Genomic DNA, 26,285 nt, shown 5'->3' on the forward strand with positions numbered 1-26,285 from the left:
GACACCACTAATATATATATATATATATATATATACATATATATAACATTGGTAAAGCTACTCTATATATAGCGCTACTGATTGGTTCTTTTTGTATCAGCAGCCAATGAGCTCGCTGCTCAACATTCAAATACTCAGCTAGTGCTTGCTGTAGCAGTAGCAGCACACTTCAGAAAACCTCCACCTTCCCCAGCTCCACCTGTATAGATCTGCTACGGGGTGATCATGTATGCTATGGGGGTTATTTATATCTGATTTATGTGCAGCAGCAATATTCCTTACATGCTCACAGCAGAATGTTGTGGATGTATTGGCAGTAGCAAGTCTCGGTACTTGCAGCAGCAGCAGCGTAGCAGATCTATTCCACCAAGACCAAACACATTAACATTGTCATGTATATTACCATGCAAATCACTCAGAGAGTTGTCATGATAGAAATATATATATTCTAATGGTCCATTTATCCAAAGCAACTAACAGTGCATTAAAACTGTACCTTTTATGTTTTATCAGTACATCTGGCCCATACAAGTTCTTGATAGATTCAGCATTTAATATGAATATGATTGAACAAATTTCAGCTGTTTGAAGGATCACATTGCTTGTGATCCGCTGTGTGTCTTCGCTAATGTAAAACACCTTTGTAATGTAAAAAATGTAAAACAATCTCAAGCCTTCCTCTTCCTCTCCTTGCAATCCATCTCACAGCCTCTCCTGTCTTCCTGCGCTCCCCCTGCTCTTGGAGAGGCTGAGAGTTAGTGGCTGATAAGGGTGATGTCATACCTCCGCTTCCTGGGGATGTGAGTAACTGTATACGCTGTGCTGAGGGGCACGGTGGGGAAACCTCGCCAGAGCGCATGTGCTCTGAACACACACACACAACTCCGTGAATGCCGTGTCCACCTCCATTTCGAAGCTTTGCAGAACATTTGAATGATGCTCACACATCCTGTTAGTCTCAAGGTGCAAACAGAAATGCAGATGCACAGTGGTTTTGGAGAAAATATCTCTTTTTTATTCATGGAGTGATTTGGCTTATTATGACTTACAAAGTTCTGATATTACAACATGACCTAATTTTTTTTTTTTGCAGGTTTTTAGTCCATATCTTGATATTGTGCATGTCAGTGTCTAACTAAACAAACAATCAAACAAATAAATAAATAAAGCAGAACTACAATTAACATACTTTATGAATATGAATACTGATGATGTTGATTATTACTAACCTTTCTTTACCTCTCTTTCCTTTTGAAGTCAATATGAAATAAATTTGTTTCTATTTACATTCCTAATTTACATTTCTGGTCTGGTCTTCATCAATGCTTGCATTCCAAAGCGGGAAAATATTTAAAAATAAAAATCTTTTTCAATTTTTATAATTAAAATTTATAAATATAAATTGTTCTGTAGCTAAAATGATGCAGCGGAAGTCTCTTCAGATTAATTTAATTTATTATTAAATTAAATTAAATTATTGTCATTATTATTGATAATAATAATAGTAATAATAGTAATAATAATAATAATAATTTATGGGTTTGATCTGATAAAATGTATACATTGAATGCAGCGGACGTCCCTTCACATTTAAATTAAATTAAATTAAATTAAATTAAATTAAATTATTGATGATGATGATGATGATGATGATGATGATGATAATAATAATAATAATTTCAATAAAATATTATAACATGCTTTTAATCAAAAGCCCCTAATCCACTGCAATTGCAAACGTTGATATCTTACACCCACTTTCCCGTACTTTTTGTTTTTTATATCAAAATACGGATGAATTATAAATTAAATTATTGATGATGATGATGATGATGATAATAATAATAATAATTTCAATAAAATATTATAACATGCTTTTAATCAAAAGCCCCTAATCCACTGCAATTGCAAACGTTGATATCTTACACCCACTTTCCCGTACTTTTTGTTTTTTATATCAAAATACGGATGTAAAATGTGTTTTGGAATAACATTTCATGTTTACTTTGAGCCCAACACCTGCATTACCCGCTCTGAATAGCCCAGTTGTCTTGTACACATTCTTTTCATTCTACTAACACAATTCTCTGGTTCATATCATAAAAGGAGGCATAAAACAGAAAACAATTCCTTTTGTCATTGTCAAATGAAAACCTAAGCCCTTTTAAGAATGTAAACTGATATTTCCCCATTTATGGTACGGAAACGTGAGTCTACATGTATCTGTCAGCAAGCTGTCCTTTGCCAAGTATCTCTTTCCTGTAAGAGATTACTGTCTTGGAGGTTTGCTATGTAGGTTTTAAAAGATCAGGATGTGGTCCATCTTGTAATTTACACCATGAAAAAAACAAAACAAGGAACAAGTAAAGTTGCTCACAACGGAAAGCCAGCAGAATGCCAGTCGTTTAATGCTCAGTGTTTCTCTCTTTAGAAGATCTCGGGTCAGTCGTGTGTGTGATTTAAGCAGTGAATGGACAGAAGTTCTTCTTCTGCTCCTCACAAACTTTCACCCACATCCTTTTAATTCCACATGCATACAAAGACGCAGGCGAGCAGTGATGTGTGAGCTCGCCTCCGCTGGCGGGGCCCCAAAGGCTGCTGTTCTTCTCTAGTCTACCATGGAACTGCTCCTTTCACCGGCTCCAAAGGGACCTCTGATTAGAAATCCTTCTCTGCTACTGAATCTCATGTCCTTCTCTTGCTGTGGAGTCTGACAGAAGCTAACACAAGGACAAAGCAAACGTTAAGTCTTCACAGGCCTGGTTTTAAACTGTCATTATCATTTATTTCGTATACAGGTTACAGCAATGTATACAAAAAGTCACAAAATAAAAAAGAATGACATAAAAAATTTACAAACTTACACTTACTTGAGAATAGTGTTAGTTTTACAATTCAGTATGCTAAAAAAAAATTTTTTAATTAAATTAAATATAAATAAAATTCAGTATGCAAATCTTACAACAATATCATCAATGTCTGTTAGATTTTAAATAGAACTCAAACTTTAAAAAAAATATACTGTATATGTAACAAACTTAAAATGATCTTGCATTCTGCAGTTCTGCAGTTGAGCTGAATTAATACAGAAAAAAAAAAAATTATGACAGAAAGACTACAGCGCACAGTTAGACAAACATGGAGAAAGAGATCTCTCAGGATACAGGGACAGCTCATCTCTCACACAGATCTGTGTCCAGAGCTCTCAGACTCTTCCAGACAGGAAGCGACACGTCTCTCCTGATGACTCCAGAATACGGCCAGAAAGCTTGAAAATCCCCTCTAACCACCTCTTACCACACCCACTGCAGCTCTAAGGCACCTTTATTACACTCCAGCAGCCTGTCCTACCAGAAATGAACTCTCAATGCAATGCCAACAACACCTGCAGGCTTCCTGACCAACCCATTACTGTAAATACACAGATGACTGATGCACTTACATACACAGGCCTAGCATTTTCTGTAATGCTTCTACAGTAAAGCTGGAAGTTCTGTTCTATTCTAGGACACAACTGAAATTTAGTGGGGTGTTTCAATCAGTCATCAGAACGGTGCCTTCTTCTTTTTTTTTTTTATCTGATAATTGATAAAAGACAAGTTTTGTTTGGTACAATAGATGCCAGGTAAATATCCTCTTTATACAGCACGCTGTTTGTTTTCTGTTTTCTATGTGCAGACTTTTATATGATTACGGATTTTAAAAATCACTTTCGTTATATATGGAATTTTTGATGTGAGATTAGTGCTCTGTGTATTTTCATTTTAATGTGACGTTAGTTGGTATTGACATTGTTTTTGTAACAGCAAAATAATTCAGTGTTCCTTAATGACAAACGTTTGCAATAATGCTGAAAAAGTCAATTTGAAAAAAATAAAAAATAAAAAATAAAAATATCCCTTTACTACTTTGGTGTGAGAAATTCCTGCAAATGGTTCGGTGCATGAGTGATCTGTCTAAATAAATCAAACTTAACCTTGAACTTTTTTGCAAACCTGTTCATAAGAGAAGTACATTTTAGCATACTTTTAAAAAGAGAACGTATTATAAAAGTAAAAATATACTTAAGTGCAAATTTAATGTAATGTTTTCAGACACTTAATCGCAATTAAATATATTTTTTACAATTAAATTATCATTTAAATTTGTATTAAATGCAAGTAGTTCAACTAAAGAGTGCCTTTTGACCGAGGACTTAAGTACTAGGACTTAAGTTCGAGGACTTAAGTTCGAGGACTTAAGTACATGTTTATATGTAACTTCGAAATTACTCCTATTGTCTTCGAAATATGGATAATGTGTACTAAAATTAATAATCAAGTATTTTACGTGTGCTTTAGTATGTCAGAAAACAAAATTAGTGTTCTTCTTTGAAACATGATAAAAATTATTAAAACATATACCCCCCGGTTTCACAGAGAAGGCTTAAGCTAGTCCCAGACTAAAATGCATGTTTGAGCTGTCTCAACTAAAAATATCTTGCTCTGACATATCTTCAAATATGCCAGTCATTGTTCTGTGTCAAGATGCACACCTGTAATGCTTTCTTCTATGGCATTTTTGTAAAAGTTGCTTAAATATCTTAATTTAACTAAGGCCTAGTCCTGGCTTAAGCTAAGCCCCCGTTTGTGAAACCGGGCCCTTGATTTTAAATGTACATCAAAGTAAAACTTTGAATTTGACATTATTACAGCGTGTACTGTAACGTCATTAAGTACACTTAAGTGTTCTTTTATTTCATTAATATTATATAATTTGCAAGTACAGTTTTTTTTTAATATACTTAAAAGGTTTGAAGTAAACTAAAAGTTCGACACACTTAAGCACACTTCTTTTTCACAAGGGTACTTAATAAATAATATAATACATAGTACATGATGTGAAATATTTTGAGTAACCTAGTGTGCAAGGCAAAGGGAACTGTGACTAGGAAGGAAACCTTTTGATGTTTGATAATGGAGAAAAAAAAATGTAGACTAGGCTACAGCAGGCGGCCAGTTCTCCTCTGGCTATACAGTCAAAATATGTTAGTATAATGTGTTTGTATAGTATATTCTGAAACGGTCCCGCTGCATTTAGGATTCTCTGAAAGGATGTTTGACTCTTCTGCGTAATGTCTCACAAATCTACTTTTATATCCTCCCAGGAAGCGTCCGATGTCCTAAAATTAGGACTTTGGTCAACAGGGACTTTTAGGGTCGGGGGAGTGTTTGCGTGGCTTCACTCGAGACATTCCGTCCACAGGAAGCTGCTCCGTGCCTCCTGCGCCCGGCCTGATCCACTCCCACATTGAGACAATGGCTCGCTTCAAAAAGGCTATTTGTTTGGACATTCCTCTGAATAAGGGAATAATTACAGCAGCTCTCCTGCTCTTTCACAAGAGAGGATGCGACTCAAAAAAGAGGCAATGAATGAAGGACAAAAAAGAATGTGTGTGTGTGTGTGTATACATACATAAGTGTGTGTGTGTGTGTGTATCCTGCAGCATTGACATCGTAAAGGGAAGGAGATGCCTGGGTTATACTTGGTATGCGAGGCATTCACCATAAATAGGGCCACGACTCAGTGGTTTTTGTTTATTGTTAGGTTAGACAGTGGCTATTTTAATTCCAATGGGATTCTATCTAGAGAATGGCTGGAAATGGAAAAAGGAAGTGATGATGGATGTTAAACCATCAGACATTCAGAGGCCACGTTTTTTTTATAGATGACGGTCCTCGGATGTGCTTTTATGTGGAAAAAGGAGGTGCGCGTGTTACATGCTGCCTTCTAAAAAGAGATTTTTTTTTTCCATGAGAACATTAAAGGCATAGTTCACACAGCAATGAAAATTGTCATTGTCGACATATGTGACCCTGGACCACAAAACCAGTCATAAGGGTCAATTTTTTTTAATTGAGATTCATACATCATCTGAAAGCTGAATAAATAAGCTTTCCATTAATGTATGGTTTGTTAGGATAGGACAATATTTGGCAGATATACGACTATTTAAAAATCTGGAATTTGAGGGTGCAAAAAAATCACAATACTGAGAAAATCGCCTTTAAAGTTGTCCAAATGAAGTTCTTAGCAAGGCACATTACTAATCAAAAATTAAGTTTTGATATATTTACAGTAGGAAATTTACAAAATATTTTCATGGAACATGATCTTTACTTAATATCCTAATGATTTTTGGCATAAAATAAAAATCAATAATTTTGACCCATACAATGTTTTTTTGGCTATTGCTACAAATATACCCCAGCGACTTAAGACTGGTTTTGTGCTCCAGGGTCACATTTGTAGTTACAAATCGGTATTATTTTCGTCACAAAAGGAGATGTGGCCAAAAAAACGATAAAATGATCATAAAAGCATCCATACGAGTCATGTGATATATTTATTTTTAGAATAATACAATTGCTTTTTGTGAGAAACATAGTTGAATAAAAAGTTGATTCGTTGAAATCTGGTGTATCAATGAGTGTCAGGTAGATAACTTACAAATTGTAGTCCATTACTGATTACAGATTACATGACCAAAACTGTAGTAATCTAGGTTACTTATTTTAGGTAATGTGTTCTGACTACTTTTTAGATTACTTTTATCTGTCTTGTTTTAAATTTACCATTAAATGTAGCATATTGATTAAGAAAAAAAGCAAAGAGAAAGAAAATATATTCCATCATTTGATATCAGCATCATAAAGTGCATTAAACATCACATTTCACCATGGTTTCCCAAACTGGGCTTAAAGGCAGGGTAAGCGATTTCTGGTAGCCAATGTTGATATTTGAAATCACCAAAACAAACATTTTTTATCTGATAATTGATAAAAGACAAGTTTTGTTTGGTACAATAGATGCCAGGTAAATATCCTCTTTATACAGCACGCTGTTTGTTTTCTGTTTTCTATGTGCAGACTTTTATATGATTACGGATTTTAAAAATCACTTTCGTTATATATGGAATTTTTGATGTGAGATTAGTGCTCTGTGTATTTTCATTTTAATGTGACGTTAGTTGGTATTGACATTGTTTTTGTAACAGCAAAATAATTCAGTGTTCCTTAATGACAAACGTTTGCAATAATGCTGAAAAAGTCAATTTGAAAAAAATAAAAAATAAAAAATAAAAATATCCCTTTACTACTTTGGTGTGAGAAATTCCTGCAAATGGTTCGGTGCATGAGTGATCTGTCTAAATAAATCAAACTTAACCTTGAACTTTTTTGCAAACCTGTTCATAAGAGAAGTACATTTTAGCATACTTTTAAAAAGAGAACGTATTATAAAAGTAAAAATATACTTAAGTGCAAATTTAATGTAATGTTTTCAGACACTTAATCGCAATTAAATATATTTTTTACAATTAAATTATCATTTAAATTTGTATTAAATGCAAGTAGTTCAACTAAAGAGTGCCTTTTGACCGAGGACTTAAGTACTAGGACTTAAGTTCGAGGACTTAAGTTCGAGGACTTAAGTTCGAGGACTTAAGTTCGAGGACTTAAGTTCGAGGACTTAAGTTCGAGGACTTAAGTTCGAGGACTTAAGTTCGAGGACTTAAGTTCGAGGACTTAAGTTCGAGGACTTAAGTTCGAGGACTTAAGTTCGAGGACTTAAGTTCGAGGACTTAAGTTCGAGGACTTAAGTACATGTTTATATGTAACTTCGAAATTACTCCTATTGTCTTCGAAATATGGATAATGTGTACTAAAATTAATAATCAAGTATTTTACGTGTGCTTTAGTATGTCAGAAAACAAAATTAGTGTTCTTCTTTGAAACATGATAAAAATTATTAAAACATATACCCCCCGGTTTCACAGAGGAGGCTTAAGCTAGTCCCAGACTAAAATGCATGTTTGAGCTGTCTCAACTAAAAATATCTTGCTCTGACATATCTTCAAATATGCCAGTCATTGTTCTGTGTCAAGATGCACACCTGTAATGCTTTCTTCTATGGCATTTTTGTAAAAGTTGCTTAAATATCTTAATTTAACTAAGGCCTAGTCCTGGCTTAAGCTAAGCCCCCGTTTGTGAAACCGGGCCCTTGATTTTAAATGTACATCAAAGTAAAACTTTGAATTTGACATTATTACAGCGTGTACTGTAACGTCATTAAGTACACTTAAGTGTTCTTTTATTTCATTAATATTATATAATTTGCAAGTACAGTTTTTTTTTTATATACTTAAAAGGTTTGAAGTAAACTAAAAGTTCGACACACTTAAGCACACTTCTTTTTCACAAGGGTACTTAATAAATAATATAATACATAGTACATGATGTGAAATATTTTGAGTAACCTAGTGTGCAAGGCAAAGGGAACTGTGACTAGGAAGGAAACCTTTTGATGTTTGATAATGGAGAAAAAAAAATGTAGACTAGGCTACAGCAGGCGGCCAATTCTCCTCTGGCTATACAGTCAAAATATGTTAGTATAATGTGTTTGTATAGTATATTCTGAAACGGTCCCGCTGCATTTAGGATTCTCTGAAAGGATGTTTGACTCTTCTGCGTAATGTCTCACAAATCTACTTTTATATCCTCCCAGGAAGCGTCCGATGTCCTAAAATTAGGACTTTGGTCAACAGGGACTTTTAGGGTCGGGGGAGTGTTTGCGTGGCTTCACTCGAGACATTCCGTCCACAGGAAGCTGCTCCGTGCCTCCTGCGCCCGGCCTGATCCACTCCCACATTGAGACAATGGCTCGCTTCAAAAAGGCTATTTGTTTGGACATTCCTCTGAATAAGGGAATAATTACAGCAGCTCTCCTGCTCTTTCACAAGAGAGGATGCGACTCAAAAAAGAGGCAATGAATGAAGGACAAAAAAGAATGGGTGTGTGTGTGTGTATACATACATAAGTGTGTGTGTGTGTGTGTGTATCCTGCAGCATTGACATCGTAAAGGGAAGGAGATGCCTGGGTTATACTTGGTATGCGAGGCATTCACCATAAATAGGGCCACGACTCAGTGGTTTTTGTTTATTGTTAGGTTAGACAGTGGCTATTTTAATTCCAATGGGATTCTATCTAGAGAATGGCTGGAAATGGAAAAAGGAAGTGATGATGGATGTTAAACCATCAGACATTCAGAGGCCACGTTTTTTTTATAGATGACGGTCCTCGGATGTGCTTTTATGTGGAAAAAGGAGGTGCGCGTGTTACATGCTGCCTTCTAAAAAGAGATTTTTTCCATGAGAACATTAAAGGCATAGTTCACACAGCAATGAAAATTGTCATTGTCGACATATGTGACCCTGGACCACAAAACCAGTCATAAGGGTCAATTTTTTTTAACAAATCGGTATTATTTTCGTCACAAAAGGAGATGTGGCCAAAAAAACGATAAAATGATCATAAAAGCATCCATACGAGTCATGTGATATATTTATTTTTAGAATAATACAATTGCTTTTTGTGAGAAACATAGTTGAATAAAAAGTTGATTCGTTGAAATCTGGTGTATCAATGAGTGTCAGGTAGATAACTTACAAATTGTAGTCCATTACTGATTACAGATTACATGACCAAAACTGTAGTAATCTAGGTTACTTATTTTAGGTAATGTGTTCTGACTACTTTTTAGATTACTTTTATCTGTCTTGTTTTAAATTTACCATTAAATGTAGCATATTGATTAAGAAAAAAAGCAAAGAGAAAGAAAATATATTCCATCATTTGATATCAGCATCATAAAGTGCATTAAACATCACATTTCACCATGGTTTCCCAAACTGGGCTTAAAGGCAGGGTAAGCGATTTCTGGTAGCCAATGTTGATATTTGAAATCACCAAAACAAACACACCCCTACCCCAAAAGGGTCTTGCCCCTATTTTGATAGCTCCGCCCCACACATACGTACGCAACTATGATGGGTTTGTGAGTTGATAAAAAGCTTCCTCAGAGGTATTTTAAGTAAATATTTTATGTCAAAGGGGTTTGGCTGACAAAAACATTTGGGACATGAACATTTCATGAACAAGCATTAATGAACATGAAAACAGCAATAACATTACACGCCTAAAATCTTCTAGGTTTGAAATATTTTTGTTCAGAATTACTGAAAGTCAGTAACTGAAGGTCAGATATGATGACGACAAAGTGTTTCAGAACTATACACCACCATTGTTTAGTAACTTGCATAATTGTGCAAAATCATTTGCATGAGATTATTTTAGAAAGGGAACTTTAAAAGAGAATTTAGAAGAACTAGGGAGAATCAATAAATTATGAATAATTTACATTTTATGAATAATATGTAATCATGTAATCCATAAAAGTAACTGTAATCCGATTATGAGCATTTTAAAATGTAATATAATCCAGAGTACTCCATTTTTGGAATCTTATTACGTAATCCAGATTACATGTAATCAGTTACTACCCAGCACTGATACTACCAATATACACAAACATTAAATATTTGAGAGCTCACAACTCACCCCAAAATGAAAACCTGTCATCATTTACTCACCTTCATTTTATTCCAAACCTGGATTACTTTTTTTTATCTTCTTCTGTGAACCCAAAAGAAAATATTAAAAAAAAAAAAAAAACAATATGAAAGCCTGTTGTTGTGTTCTGCAGAATTTTGAGTGAACCCTTTAGCTTAGTTTATGTCATATTTATGTCATATTTGGTTAAATTTCGGTTGTGACGTCGGGTGACCAAAATTCAATGTCAATTCAATTTCTACACTCTTAAAAATAAAGGTGCTTCACGATGCCACCCTTACCAAAATAGTATACTTCAAGTTTATTTTAGTAAGTATATTTAAGTAAAGTTCAAGTATATTTTTAAGTATAATTTATGTAGTAAGTATACAAATATCAGTGTACTAGTAGTATACTTGTAAGTGTACTATTTCAATACTCCTTGACCGGTTCGGTTTGGCCCCCCCAAGCTCAAACGTCAAGCTACGCCTCTAACATCAACCTGACATTATATTGACATTCTCTGCCTGCTGGGTTCAAGTTTCCTCACATCGCATGTCTTCAGTAGACTTTAGAACAAATCGCGCAAATTGCATGTACAAATGCACAGTGCATTTGGACATTCTTGGAGTTTGACTGTCACCATTTACTTTAATTGTGTGGAAAAGAGCATGCAAACATTCTGCTAAATATCTTCTTTTGTTTTCCACAGAAGAAAGACAGTTAACTTTTCTTTTTAGGAGAACCCTGTTATGTTATTCCTTGACATAGTTTAAGACAATTTTCTCAAACCCCAATGCCTGGGCTTCTGTGCAGAAAAAAAAGTGATTATCATAACATGCGCTATATGACCCAGTTTCATGCCAAAAATAAAACAGCACACATCACATAAGAGGGCAGTTTAGATGAGATCAGTCTCGCTGACGGCCACTTAATTATTGAAGCTAATGTCAATATTCTGTTTCCTGAGGATGTATTACAGCTCATCAAAGAAGTGGGACAGGGATAAAAGATTGTAATATTCCATTCACACTCTCCTGCCAAGAGGGTTTATAATCAGGAAGTATGCAAGACAGGAGGTGGACTTCCTGTACTTCTGAATGGAGATGTAATAGCTTGTGCTGTATCACATCATGGGAATATCGAGAACGCATCCTGCCGAGAGCCTCGCTTGTGTTAGTGTGACGCACAAAGGGAGAGTACAGCTGCCATGTATTTGTTATCGTAACGCCGCGCTCATCTTTAGATATTTCGGAGGATGAGAGTCTATTTTTAGCTCGTTCCGCCGATGAATCAGTCAGTTATGTGCCTAAGAATGGGAGGTGTGACAAACGAGAATGTGGTGTGTGAGCTGGCTGTTGTGGAAATCTCACTGATATCTCACAGCCTCTCACAGGAAGAGGACAAGGTGAACAACACACTAAATGCGTGGGTTACTAAGCACAGATGAAGGACGCCTGTTCCCAAAAGACTTGGCCAAGTCAATTCATTTGTGACCCTGGACCACAAAACCAGTCATAAGGGTCAATTTTTCGAAATTGAGATTTATACATCATCTGAAAGCTAAATAAATACGCTTTCCATTGATGTATGGTTTGTTAGGATAGGACAATATTTGGCTGAGATACAACTATTTGAAAATCTGGAATCTGAGGGTGCAAAAAAATCTAAATACTGAGAAAATCACCTTTAAAGTTGTCCAAATGAAGTTCTTAGCAATGCATATTACTAATCAAAAATTAAGTTTTGATATATTTACAGCAGGAAATTTACAAAATATCTTCATGGAACATGATCTTTACTTAATATCCTAATGATTTTTGGCTTAAAAGAAAAATCGATAATTTTGACCCATACAATGTGTTTTTGGCTATTGCTACAAATATACCCCAGCGACTTAAGACTGGTTTTGCGCTCCAGGGTCACATTTCTGTGTGTTCTTGTCTTCTTTTACTGAAATACACATTCTTTGTGTCATTTTTGAAATCTTAGGATGTAAGATTGCATAATATGTCACAAGCTTGTTAAATCACTATTCGCCGCAAATATAAATCTATTGCATCTTACTTTATAGTTTGGACCAACATTCCTCAAATCTGGCAGGTCCTGTATTGTACTGTACTGTATTGATTATTATTTTTTGCCATTGAGGTGATTTAGTTTTTAGTTTATAAGCAGCACAACTGTTTCCAACATTGATGATGATAAATCAGCATATTAGAATGATTTTTGAAGGATTATGTGACACTGAAGACTGGAGTAATGATGCTGAGAATTCAGCTTTGCATCACTGAAATAAATGATATTTTAAAGTATATTAAAATAGAAAACCATTATTTTAAATTGCAATAATATTTCACAATATTAATGTTTTTTCTGTATTTTTGATCAAATAAATGCAGCCTTGATGAGCATAAAATACATCTTTAAAAAATAAAATATCTTTTGCACAGCAGTGTATAAGTGCACTACATTTTACCACATTAATTAACCTTGTTATGTCATAAAAAGGTCCAATTATCTGATATTTTGAGAGATGCATTGACCTTGACACACACATGAGGGTCAACAGGAGTCCTCAGTGACACCATTTTCATGTTTTATCTTTTTGACTCCTTCATGTTTCTGCATGTTCGTTACACAACATGATTTTGTGGATTTTATAAATACACTAATAGATAGGACAAAAAAAAAGAGTCAAGACATTGATGCAATAACCTGGCAACCTCCCAGGACGATGTAGCATTAAAATAAGCTTATAAAATTAGCATTATTAAATCATTATTAATGTAGTTTTGATCTCTAGGCTATTCCATCCACATTTGCATTTAGCACAAATGGATGCTACTGTAAAATTGGAAATGTATTTTCTTGCCCCTGAAATACATTTTGAAAAATATTTTGGTAGATGAGGGTTGAAACTAAATATATTTTCTATTACAAAAAAAAATTCTTTCATTGAGCTTCACTGTTTACAGCATATATTTGGCATATATTAGCCACTGTAAAAATCTTTTTTTCTTTTCTTTTTTTTTTTTGAGGCAATCAGGGTGATGCCAACTTCCAAGTTGGCCTACAAAAGTTCATTATCAGTTCAGCACTCTATAGACGACCTTAGTGGCCCTGGGACAACGTTCCCCGATCGTCCGACAGACGACAGCCCTGCAATAGCGTTACAAATGAACGCTTAAAGAGCACAAGGATTCCTGGAGAAAGTGTCCACACAGCCCAGATCTGTAGTTTTGAACATTAGAAGGCCTGGATCCTAATAAGCCGTTCTCCGAGGCCCTACCGCAAGCATGCGAGACACACCGTAAGCCTCTTCGTATCCTCCCCCTTTCAGCCTCATAGCTTTTGCAGCCGCTCGGGACGTTGCAAAGTGCTTCAGCAGATGGAAAGCAGTCTTTAATTACAGTGGAATCAGCTGACCGGCATGCATCCTTCTCTTTCCGTCCTGGATGGACAGAGACAGAACAACAGCGAGTTAGAAAAGTGAGCGTTCATGCAAATGTCAACAACATGCTCCGCTTCTAGATGAGAGTTTGAAGACTACTCTGGAGTGCGTGTGTGTGAGTGTGTTACTCGAGGTAATGAAGGAGTGTTTGTACAATTTTTGGAGGATTTGTCTTCCGCTTTGACAGGGGTCTGTCAAAGTGCTTTATAATGCTGGTATTTTGGCTGCAGTTGCCCTGGGGGAGTCCCAGAGGAAGCTGTTGCTTGTTCAGTTTACAGTGAATGGCTCCCTTCCTGCTTCAACCGTGGCCCCAAAGGCTGGAGGCCAGGGTGCAGGGCTGTGTGTGTGTGTGTGTGTGTGTGTGTGTGTGAGCTCTCCCCTGTGCTTGTGTGGGTGGATATGCAATCGTACATCTGTTTGTTTGATAATGTGTGTGTGTTTGTCTTTTAAAGCGCGCAGATTTGCACTATTAAAACAGTTCTTGGACTTTCTTATTTCATTCTTTAACTTTTAACTGTTTACAGAAGGGGGTCTCATTTCCTAGCATTACTGCTGCAATTAGCCATTTGTTTCAGCTGTCGCTCCATAAAGTTCAGTGCCTTTACGTAAGCGAGACAGCCCATTATCTGCATTCTTTTGTCTATACTAAATATAAGTCTGCAACCTGGAAATAATTTACACTCAAACTCTTACAAGAAAGTTTCAGTAATGTATTCTGAGGTTACTCAGAAATGTGTGGAGGACTGCCATTTTCTGTCAACTGAAAAGTGGTTAGTTAGATACATTACCGCCATCTGCTGGGGAAAGTACGATCTGTGTCCAAAAATTGTCCTGATGAATTTTACATTGGATTGTAAATTGATTTTCTCAGAAACAAAACAGTGAAACAAAATAGTGGGTTTTGCCCAGAACTGACTGCCTTGATTCTTGTGGATGGTTGTCAGGGCGTTGCTTTAAGGTTGCTACGGTGTTCTGGATGGTTGCTTTTTTCCCCCTGGTTTATCAGATGCCAAGCCAAAAACATAACTCTGAAATCTTTAAAAAAGTAATAACACAGCTCTCCCTCAGTGTGCTGCAAAATTAAAACAAAAGTAGTAGTGACTTGTTTCTGTTGTATTAAACTTTTTTTTTTCAATCAGTGATGTAAAACTAACCTTAAAATAATAATAATAATAATAATAATAATAATAATAATAATAACCTGGAATAAAGTGAAATTTTTCTGTCATGTGCTGGGTGACAGATTTGTGTGTTTGTAGAGTAATGATCAACAACCAGCCTTTTCTGCCACCTTTTTAAATAAATAAATAAAAATAAATACAATTAAGGATATTTGGCCAGCAATTTCATAATTACAAAACAACAAATTCTATCAAAAAATATATGTATTATATATATATATATATATTGCACTTTTGCACGTATTGTTTGCAATGATGTAATTATTAACTAAAACTATGTTTTTGTTGACTGACATTAAGCTGAATTAAAATATTAAATTTAGATGAAACACTTAAAAAAAATAAACTAAAATGAGTGCCAACTAACTGAAAAAATGTTTAAGTACTAAAATGACTAAAATAAAACTAAAGCTAAACAGAAATATTAGGGGAAAAAACGAATAAAAATGACACACATAGCAAAATTAATACAAATTTATTAAAATAATTTTCAAAATATTCATCAATACAATGATAGTATATAAATTATGCTAAAATAACACTGTTTGATAATATGGTACCGAGCATGGCTGATAATCATGTAAGAAACAATACTGGAGGTTTATCAGTCTCAAAGAGCTCATTAGGTAAATCTTGTTTAATTGTTTAACTCAATATTGTGTTCAACATTAACCCAGGCCTTTTGTTTCCCTTGGTTTGTTTTGTGTTCTCCTACACTGTAAAAAAAAATGCCGTAAAATTTACGGTAAAAAAACGGCAGCCGTGGTTGCCGGAATTTTACTGTAAAAAATACGGTAGCAACGTTTTAGGTTTTAACTTAAATTTACAGTTAAATACCGTATTTTCATTAACTGATATAATGTTAATAAGTCTTTTACCGTTAAATTCACGGTCATTTTTTACAGTGTACTCCTGCTAAACACATGTTCTAATTACTGGTGGAAACAATCCAAAAGCACAGTAAGGTGGGATGCACAAAGCAGAAATATTGAGCAAAATTCCCAAAACTGTGCTGTTATTATAATAACTTTAGTATACATGCCAAAAAAAACTCTTCAAAAGGAGCCATCAACAGGTCTGAGTTGAAAAAAAAATGCATATTGAAAGAATATGTTTTGATTATGTATTTTTAAAAATTTGACATGTGACTTCACAGCTATTGAGGATATATTTTGGAGTTCACAATAATTATAAACGATAAACTCATTTGATTCTAATGCGTTTTCAACAACACCATCAGTTTTATTGGCTTTTATTTGATGTTAAATGGTTAAAATTATTTATTTTTGCACTACTAAAACTACTTTTCACAGTATTTTCACAGTGAAGCTAGGCTATTTGACATATATTTCAGTCCTTACGTACAGTCTAAATATACAGTATATGTGTAGTTATACAGTAGCCTTTATATGCAGTATATTTACATAGGAAAAGGATCAGACTTTTTTTTTTTTTTTTTAATACACAGGCTATATCAAAATAATTGTATTTGTTCAAAACAATACAATAGCAATGTTTTAAAAAAATCTTGCTTTACATTCATATATATATATATATATATAATTCTCTCTCTCTCTGTATATATATATATATACACACACACACACACACACATCCACATGGCTAATTAAGCATTGTCTTTGCATTTACAGTTTTGTGGAGAGCTTGGGTTGTTTTAAGGGCCTCTGATCAACACACAAGTTACTGTATGCTGTTATCCACTGGAATTGGCAGGAAGTAGATTGCATTTTGGCCCTTGTGTGTTTTGGAGCCGTTTTTTGCCCATCCATTCTTTTTGATCCCCACGTACCAGTCTCCGTTCTCCTGATACCTCTGTGAGCGGTATGTGTTGTAGTGGTTCTCCTCTATCTTCTCAATGAAGTAACACTCATCGTTCAACATGACCTGACACACAAAACACACACCAGGGGTGTGTTTCTTTACAACCATCAAAACTCAAATCGATAGAGGTGTAAATATGTACATATGGATATGAAATATTAAATTCAATACATTAAATGTACATATAGGTTAATGCATTTTTGTGATCAAAATTACATTACATTTTATATAAAACTAATTTTTAAAAAAACTTACAGTGCCATAAAGTTTTCCATATTTGTCCATTGCCAGGTATAGTCCAGTCTCATGACCCCTAATGGCTACTAATCCTGCTTTCACTGCTTTTACCTTTAAAAGAGCTGTCATACAATAAGATTTACAGCAAGGTAACAGGTTCTTTTACAAATTAATCAGCCTACATTTTTACACTGTATATTAGTAGTAGTAGTAGTAAGCTTTTATCATTATTTCATAGATATTTTAGTTAACATTTTGACATTTTGCTCTATGTTAGAACATACTTTATGTCTCATGTATATCAAGTACGCTTGGAAAAAAAAAATGCAAATCTGTAAACTGCATACTTACTGTAAACGTCGTTCTCTTGTCGACTTGCGTCCACAGTCCCGTTAGGTTGGATCCGGAGATGGTATCCTCCATTCCTGCAGTAAAGAACTGCAGGGGAGTTGTGAGTTGATAAAAAGCTAGTCAATCATAAAAATGTAAAAGAAATTATTTAAACCCTTGAACACCAAAAATAGAAATATTTAATTTGTTTACCTGCATGTCAATATGAGCATTAAGCAACATTGAACTGTAAACTTGCAAATGTGTCGTTAAATTAATTTAATATTAACTTCCTCAGAGATATTTCACGTAAATATCACAGTCAGAGTGCTTTGGCTGACAAAAACATGTGGGAATCCTTCTGTTTCATACATTGTCTAATTGCTTGAGAGGTGCTTTCTTAATAAATTAAAAATGATCTACTGCCATTGTGTGAATAATATGTAATCATGTAATCCATACAAAGTAACTGTAATCTGATCATGAGCTTTTTAAAAATGTAATATACTCTAGTTACAAGTATTTGATTTTTGGAATCTGATTACGTGATCCAGATTACATGTAATCAGTCACTACCCATTTCTGTATATATATATATATATATATATATATGAAGAGTTCAGATGCAAAAGCCTCTAAGTGCCATCTGAAATTTTCATCTAAAATTAGCATTTTTATCAAGCTGCTATGTTTAGGTTCAATAATTTTACTCTAATGGCAATGTATAGGTCCTTTTCCATGCAATTAAAGTGATATATATATATAATATATGAAGAGTTCATATGAAGATATGAAGTGCCATCTGAAATTTTCATCTAAAATTAGCATTTTTATCAAGCTGCTATGTTTAGGTTCAATAATTTTACTCTAATGGCAATGTATAGGTCCTTTTCCATGCAATTAAAGTGATATATATATATAATCTGTTATCACTTCTCAAAAACAACCACAAAACCTAAAATGCATTGTTCATTATTGATCATGTTAATTATTGATTATTATTAATAACTAGATAATTATTGACATTATTGTAAGATCCAGCTTGTAAGCAGGATTGACAGTACATTCGCACAAGATTCACATAATGGAAATTCTTTATAAATCAACATTTGTATTTATGGGCCTAAAGCTGTTCAAGAACCCTACTTGAGGCCAAAAGGGTAGTCGTTACTAGTTTTGTTTTCATTCACTTCAAAAGGCCTCAGGCAGACAGCACGTCTGAAGTGCTTTGGAAAGCTATCAGAGACGTGTTCGGAAGCAAGAGAGAACAAACAGTACAGGAATTTTCCAAGCAGCCACTGCACGAATACATTGTATTTATTGAAAATAGAGCTTTAGTGACAGACAGGTTGTCGAGAACACCGAGCAAAGCAGCCAGTGAGAATGATGGCCCTCAACAGAGTGCTAATGAACTGGGCAGGCCAGCAGCGCTTGGGACTTACCTGTGACTTTGTTTCAGAGCTGCAAAGAGAATGTTGGCTCATGGTACAGTAGCTTTGGGGTTTTTTGATACTCCTGAATATTCCATTGTGGTCCATAGAGCAGGTTTCTTTTTGCTCTTTTGATGGATGACTGGTGTTACTGGATACTTTCCAAAGCAAAAACTTCAGCTTTTGTTGTCTATCCAATGCCTTCATACAACCGTGTGTGACGTGGGCTCGGAAAAGCTGCTTGTGTAACATCATCTGGTCATCAGCGGACCTGAACTCTTCACCGTGTCTTTTCACTGAGGCATTTGCTCGGTTCCTGTAACTCCGCTAGATGTGGTCAGATCTGTTAGAAGACATGTGACCTCATCCTGCCCAGACAGTGAACTGTGTTGAGTTCATTTCAGGACGTGCTATATTTAGGTCTGAGCAGTTTCGGTAATAGTATAAATGTGTCGTTACTAAACATACAGACAAATGGCAATTTATATATCCGTTTGTGTTCTGTATTTTAAGATAACTTTGTATAGTACAAATAAGCTTTACAGATGTCTATTGGAAAGGGTTTAAATAATATTTTTCATGCTTATTCCATGAGCCATAAACAATTATTGCACATGCACCTGTGGAACAGGCACTAACAGTTTACAGGCAGCAAACAATCACGGTTCCAATAATGCATAGGACAGTAAAGAGACTTTTCTACTGACTAAAAAACTCCAGAAGAAAGATGTCCAGGGTTTCTGCTGCAGGAGGCATGATGACTGCAGATGTGGCCAGAGCAATTAACTGCTATGTCCTATAGGATGCCTAAGACAATGCTACAGGGAGACAGGAAGGACTGTGGCAAAATACAGTACAATTTTCACAATATAATACAGTAGAAACAGTAATGTTGTGAAATATCATTACAATTGAAAGCAACTGTTTTCTTTTTTCTTTTATGCATGGTGTCCACATTTGTGGACAGTTAATTTAACTCCATTTAGGCCCACACACACACACACACACACACACACACAGGTTTGTTTTTGTGAAAAGTGGGGACATCCCATAGGCGTAATGGTTTTTATACTGTACCGTATATTCTATTGCCCTACACCAACCCTACCCCTAAACCTACCCCTCACAGGAAACTTATATTTTTTCCCCCTCGTGGGGACCTGCCAACTTAGTTTAAAGAAAAATGTCTGATTTTATAGTTGTGTTTTAAAAGGTATCCAAAGGTACTGAATGATATTTACAATACATTTTCATGACTGCACATCTGCACTGCAAAAAAAAGTTACTGCACGTACGCTTACTTTCTTGAGTTGAAGCAACATAGTATTACTTATTCTAATGTTGACATTTAAGTTGTGATAACTAATTGCAGCAATCATTCATAGCTTAAAAATGACCAAACTTATCAAAACTGATAAAAATGCACCATCAATTTAAATTTTATAGTTTTATACTTCTGCATGCATTAATTCATTCAATTCATGTCCCTTCTGGGACACATGGTGGCAGTATACTCCATGTCAGAGATGCAGACGGCTGTGCTGGACCAATTCATGAAAATGATATGAGGCAGTTCTTATGACACTGAGGTTCTCACGCCTAGGGGCAGGTGTTCATGAGATACAATACTGTGGAAGCTTGAGAATTCATCAGCCATAGGCATTTGGGAGTAGAAACGGTGCAACACAAGATTCAACATGTTTCTTTCTTAACCATTATACTCATACATCTTGTAGCCTACTTCTGCATCGCTCTTCACTGGGTTAGGCATTTTAGGGGATAGCAATTAAGGACCCACAGCACAACAAATGTCATGTATGTCTCGAAAAATCCATGTTGAACTTTCTCAGTGCAACATTTCTTTGATGCACTGCCCCTGTTTTGTGTAAGTTCTGCATTTAATTATTAATGCAATTGCATCTTTCAGTTTCTCTGCAACTATAGCAACACCAAAGTGAACTTCCTCAACAGCGATGGCAATATGGCATTTGTTCTTGTTTCAGCTGACGTTATAAATATCTGTTTCAGCGTGTATCAGCGTTGCTTAAAATGACTTCAAGAGATACTGACAGGTTTGAACAAGACTCTGAAATATATTTGCAGCAAAAGTGGAACAAACCCTGGAGCAAAGTGGGAGTAAGGAATTCGGGATTTTTTTGCAAAAAAAGAAAAAAACTCAAGTTTATATATGACCAATATAATATATTATATATGTTTCTGTTCCAATATTTTTCAACCGTCCTAGTGTAACTACAAAGATAAGTGGTCTATGCCATGGACAGGAATTAACCTTTTTTTATGCTAACCTTTATGGTTAACTAAATTGTTTCTGCAGTCATAAACCCATGACTATGGTTAGTTTTATACTCTGAAAATAGCCTATAGACATTTATTGCCGTTATTGTTTAAATTTATGGTGCATTTTTGTTGGTTTTGGTTACATTTTGGTGGCACTCTAGATAGATAGATGATAGATAGATAGATAGATAGATAGATAGATAGATAGATAGATAGATAGATAGATAGATAGATAGATAGATAGATAGATAGATAGATAGATAGATAGATAGATAGATAGATAGATAGATAGATAGATAGATAGATAGATAGATAGATAGATAGATAGATAGATAGATAGATAGATAGATAGATAGATAGATAGATAGATAGATAGATAGATAGATAGATAGATAGATAGATAGATAGATAGATAGATAGATAGATAGATAGATAGATAGATAGATAGATAGATAGATAGATAGATAGATAGATAGATAGATAGATAGATAGATAGATAGATAGATAGATAGATAGATAGATAGATAGATAGATAGATAGATAGATAGATAGATAGATAGATAGATAGATAGATAGATAGATAGATAGATAGATAGATAGATAGATAGATAGATAGATAGATAGATAGATAGATAGATAGATAGATAGATAGATAGATAGATAGATAGATAGATAGATAGATAGATAGATAGATAGATAGATAGATAGATAGATAGATAGATAGATAGATAGATAGATAGATAGATAGATAGATAGATAGATAGATAGATAGATAGATAGATAGATAGATAGATAGATAGATAGATAGATAGATAGATAGATAGATAGATAGATAGATAGATAGATAGATAGATAGATAGATAGATAGATAGATAGATAGATAGATAGATAGATAGATAGATAGATAGATAGATAGATAGATAGATAGATAGATAGATAGATAGATAGATAGATAGATAGATAGATAGATAGATAGATAGATAGATAGATAGATAGATAGATAGATAGATAGATAGATAGATAGATAGATAGATAGATAGATAGATAGATAGATAGATAGATAGATAGATAGATAGATAGATAGATAGATAGATAGATAGATAGATAGATAGATAGATAGATAGATAGATAGATAGATAGATAGATAGATAGATAGATAGATAGATAGATAGATAGATAGATAGATAGATAGATAGATAGATAGATAGATAGATAGATAGATAGATAGATAGATAGATAGATAGATAGATAGATAGATAGATAGATAGATAGATAGATAGATAGATAGATAGATAGATAGATAGATAGATAGATAGATAGATAGATAGATAGATAGATAGATAGATAGATAGATAGATAGATAGATAGATAGATAGATAGATAGATAGATAGATAGATAGATAGATAGATAGATAGATAGATAGATAGATAGATAGATAGATAGATAGATAGATAGATAGATAGATAGATAGATAGATAGATAGATAGATAGATAGATAGATAGATAGATAGATAGATAGATAGATAGATAGATAGATAGATAGATAGATAGATAGATAGATAGATAGATAGATAGATAGATAGATAGATAGATAGATAGATAGATAGATAGATAGATAGATAGATAGATAGATAGATAGATAGATAGATAGATAGATAGATAGATAGATAGATAGATAGATAGATAGATAGATAGATAGATAGATAGATAGATAGATAGATAGATAGATAGATAGATAGATAGATAGATAGATAGATAGATAGATAGATAGATAGATAGATAGATAGATAGATAGATAGATAGATAGATAGATAGATAGATAGATAGATAGATAGATAGATAGATAGATAGATAGATAGATAGATAGATAGATAGATAGATAGATAGATAGATAGATAGATAGATAGATAGATAGATAGATAGATAGATAGATAGATAGATAGATAGATAGATAGATAGATAGATAGATAGATAGATAGATAGATAGATAGATAGATAGATAGATAGATAGATAGATAGATAGATAGATAGATAGATAGATAGATAGATAGATAGATAGATAGATAGATAGATAGATAGATAGATAGATAGATAGATAGATAGATAGATAGATAGATAGATAGATAGATAGATAGATAGATAGATAGATAGATAGATAGATAGATAGATAGATAGATAGATAGATAGATAGATAGATAGATAGATAGATAGATAGATAGATAGATAGATAGATAGATAGATAGATAGATAGATAGATAGATAGATAGATAGATAGATAGATAGATAGATAGATAGATAGATAGATAGATAGATAGATAGATAGATAGATAGATAGATAGATAGATAGATAGATAGATAGATAGATAGATAGATAGATAGATAGATAGATAGATAGATAGATAGATAGATAGATAGATAGATAGATAGATAGATAGATAGATAGATAGATAGATAGATAGATAGATAGATAGATAGATAGATAGATAGATAGATAGATAGATAGATAGATAGATAGATAGATAGATAGATAGATAGATAGATAGATAGATAGATAGATAGATAGATAGATAGATAGATAGATAGATAGATAGATAGATAGATAGATAGATAGATAGATAGATAGATAGATAGATAGATAGATAGATAGATAGATAGATAGATAGATAGATAGATAGATAGATAGATAGATAGATAGATAGATAGATAGATAGATAGATAGATAGATAGATAGATAGATAGATAGATAGATAGATAGATAGATAGATAGATAGAAATAGTCAGATAGATAGATAGATATATAGATAGATATATAGATAGATAGTGGGAGAAATGTATGAACTGAACTATGAACTATAGCAAGTATAAACAAGAATAAACTTCAACAATTAAATACAACATTGGATGACAGTATGAATAAAGAAATAATATAGGAAGCCAATAAAGGAAATAAAAAATTTAAAACAAGAAGTGTAGAAGTAGTAAATCAAATTATGTAACATTCAGCAGATTTTCACAAACGTGACACTTTTTTGGGCGTTAATATTTTTTTGTGTTATAATTAGGTAGTTAAAGTCACAAAGAAAATGATGTAATTTGGGTAATGCTGGGAATGTTAGGCTATAAGAATTTGGGTTTGAATATAATATTTTGCCAATAAAATAAATACATTTCCTATATATTCTACAGTATGTTATGTTTACAATGAGAAAAATAACAGAATATATCACACATAGTTAAATCAATGTCTAAATTGAATTTTGAAGCAAGGAATTTTGACAAATTCTTTAACAAAGGGGCATTTGAAAAAAAAAAAAAAAAAAGATGATCAATAGACTCAATACTGAAATGATAGAAATTACAATTCAAATGAGCATTACCAAATTTGATGTAAGCCCATTATGGGGTATACATTATGCAAACATTTTAAATGTAATTCTTTTACTTTGTTGGGGAGGGGACACACAACAAATTCCCCTCAGAGTAACATTTCTTATCATTTTATTACTACATTTTGGGTCGTAAATACTGTTGTCTTCAACCCAAAAAAAATTCTGCTCACTTTTTACAATCACTTCAAATGATAGGCTAAATGACATTTCATTAAGTGAACAAGACCATTTGGTTTTACCATTTGAAGAAATTCCTTATGGACAACAGGGAAATTGTATTTAAACATGACATCACAGTAAGAATGAACATTCCCTTGAGGATCTAGCATATCACAAAGATAGGCTGATTAATGTATGATCAGAACTAACATGAAATCCCCGCATCGTTGTGACATCATCGCTCTTGATCAACTAACCAATCACATTCGTATCCTGTCGCGTGCGTATCGCGTTCACAGGCCGCTTCGGAATCCCGCAACGCTATTGGCTGAACGACATGACAATCACAGGATTATCCGCTTCATGGTAGGTTGGTACCGTACAGACGCGTTTAAAAACGCCCAAGCAGGAGTCCGCAATTACCGCGTTTTGTTTTATCATCACCCTGCAGCGGAACATTATGACGTCGTCATGAGAAGCGCACGGGTCTTCTTTGGATTCCCTTGATTGACAGATCCCGGCAAAATATTTCATTCTTTTGCGCAGCGGCGTTGTAGACAAGATGCACTTGTGATTTGTGTTTTTGTTTTGGTTGTTAGAAAGCATCCGTTTCCGACTACCGCTATGTAGTTTCTAACTTCAATGCTTTTTATGATTAGTTAAAGTTGCATTTAACTTGCATCTGCATTGCGTTCCGCTGTTGTCCTGGGCTGTGGAGCTGGAGGAAGTATGGGACTGCCTGCGTTAGAGTTCAGCGACTGCTATGTGGACAGCCCTCAGTTCCGAGAGAGGCTGAAGTCTCATGAACTGGAATTAGAGAAGACCAATAAGTTCATCAAGGAGCTGATTAAGGATGGGAAAGCTTTAATTCAAGCCCTGAAAAGTAAGATATGTTTCGTTGTCTTGTGTAATAAACAAACTGTTACAGATTAATAAACACATGATATAGTCCTTAAAGAGTCAGTGGGTGTTACTTAACGTCAAGCCAGAGTAGAGAGCTTAAGATTTGTAAAACTACTTTTAAGTGAATAATTTGTCACTTTTAAGCCTGTTATAAACTGGAATAGTTTCCATCTAGTAGCCCCAAAAGTATTTGGATTCTTAAGTCACACTTGAAAACGTCTGAATATCACTGTATTACGAAATAGCACACTAAATGTACTCAAATATCTCGTTCCAGAGCTATTTTGCAAGTACTATAAAACAACAAGGTTATTTTAGTGGATGTAGGAAGTCGTTACTCTCTTCAGGTTTACACAGGTGTTCTGGCAGATAACCACAGGAATACTTCCTCACATTTAGGCCTGTCACGATAACAACTTTTTGTTGTGCGATATATTGCCCCAGATTTCACAAAGAGATTTTTCCATCTACAGATTTTTCCCTGACCTTCTTTTCTCAGTAAATTAAGGGAGCACACTATTGCTGAAAAACACAATCCCTACTTAGCAGTCAGATGTCCGTATGCACAAAGGCACAGATCCCTAAACAAGACCATATCTGCAGATGAAACTTTGTTTGTAGAAGCATTTTTTA

General features: G+C 34.1%; 2 protein-coding genes across 2 annotated transcripts in view; one reads left to right on the plus strand and one right to left on the minus strand.

Annotated features, from left to right (window-relative positions):
* Positions 1-16,738: 16,738 nt before the first annotated feature.
* LOC107713127 (putative fibroblast growth factor 1) lies at positions 16,739-20,601 on the minus strand. Its single transcript, XM_016518561.1, has 4 exons — positions 20,532-20,601; positions 17,494-17,580; positions 17,161-17,264; positions 16,739-16,968 (listed from the first exon to the last, which is right to left on the minus strand). The coding sequence occupies exons 1-4, from the start codon at positions 20,599-20,601 to the stop codon at positions 16,765-16,767; spliced, it is 465 nt and encodes a 154-aa protein (XP_016374047.1). The 3' UTR covers positions 16,739-16,764.
* A 4,513-nt stretch (positions 20,602-25,114) lies between these two features.
* LOC107713172 (rho GTPase-activating protein 26-like) overlaps positions 25,115-26,285 on the plus strand; it is a 99,473-nt gene continuing 98,302 nt past the window's right edge. The window contains exon 1 of the mRNA XM_016518605.1: positions 25,115-25,632. Within this exon, the coding sequence (XP_016374091.1) occupies positions 25,479-25,632 (154 nt within the window). The 5' untranslated portion in view covers positions 25,115-25,478. The remainder of the gene's footprint in view (positions 25,633-26,285) is intronic.

Source organism: Sinocyclocheilus rhinocerous, unplaced genomic scaffold (genome assembly GCF_001515625.1).
Source record: "Sinocyclocheilus rhinocerous isolate Xijiao unplaced genomic scaffold, SAMN03320098_v1.1 scaffold387, whole genome shotgun sequence".
NCBI classification, from domain to species: Eukaryota; Metazoa; Chordata; class Actinopteri; order Cypriniformes; family Cyprinidae; genus Sinocyclocheilus; species Sinocyclocheilus rhinocerous.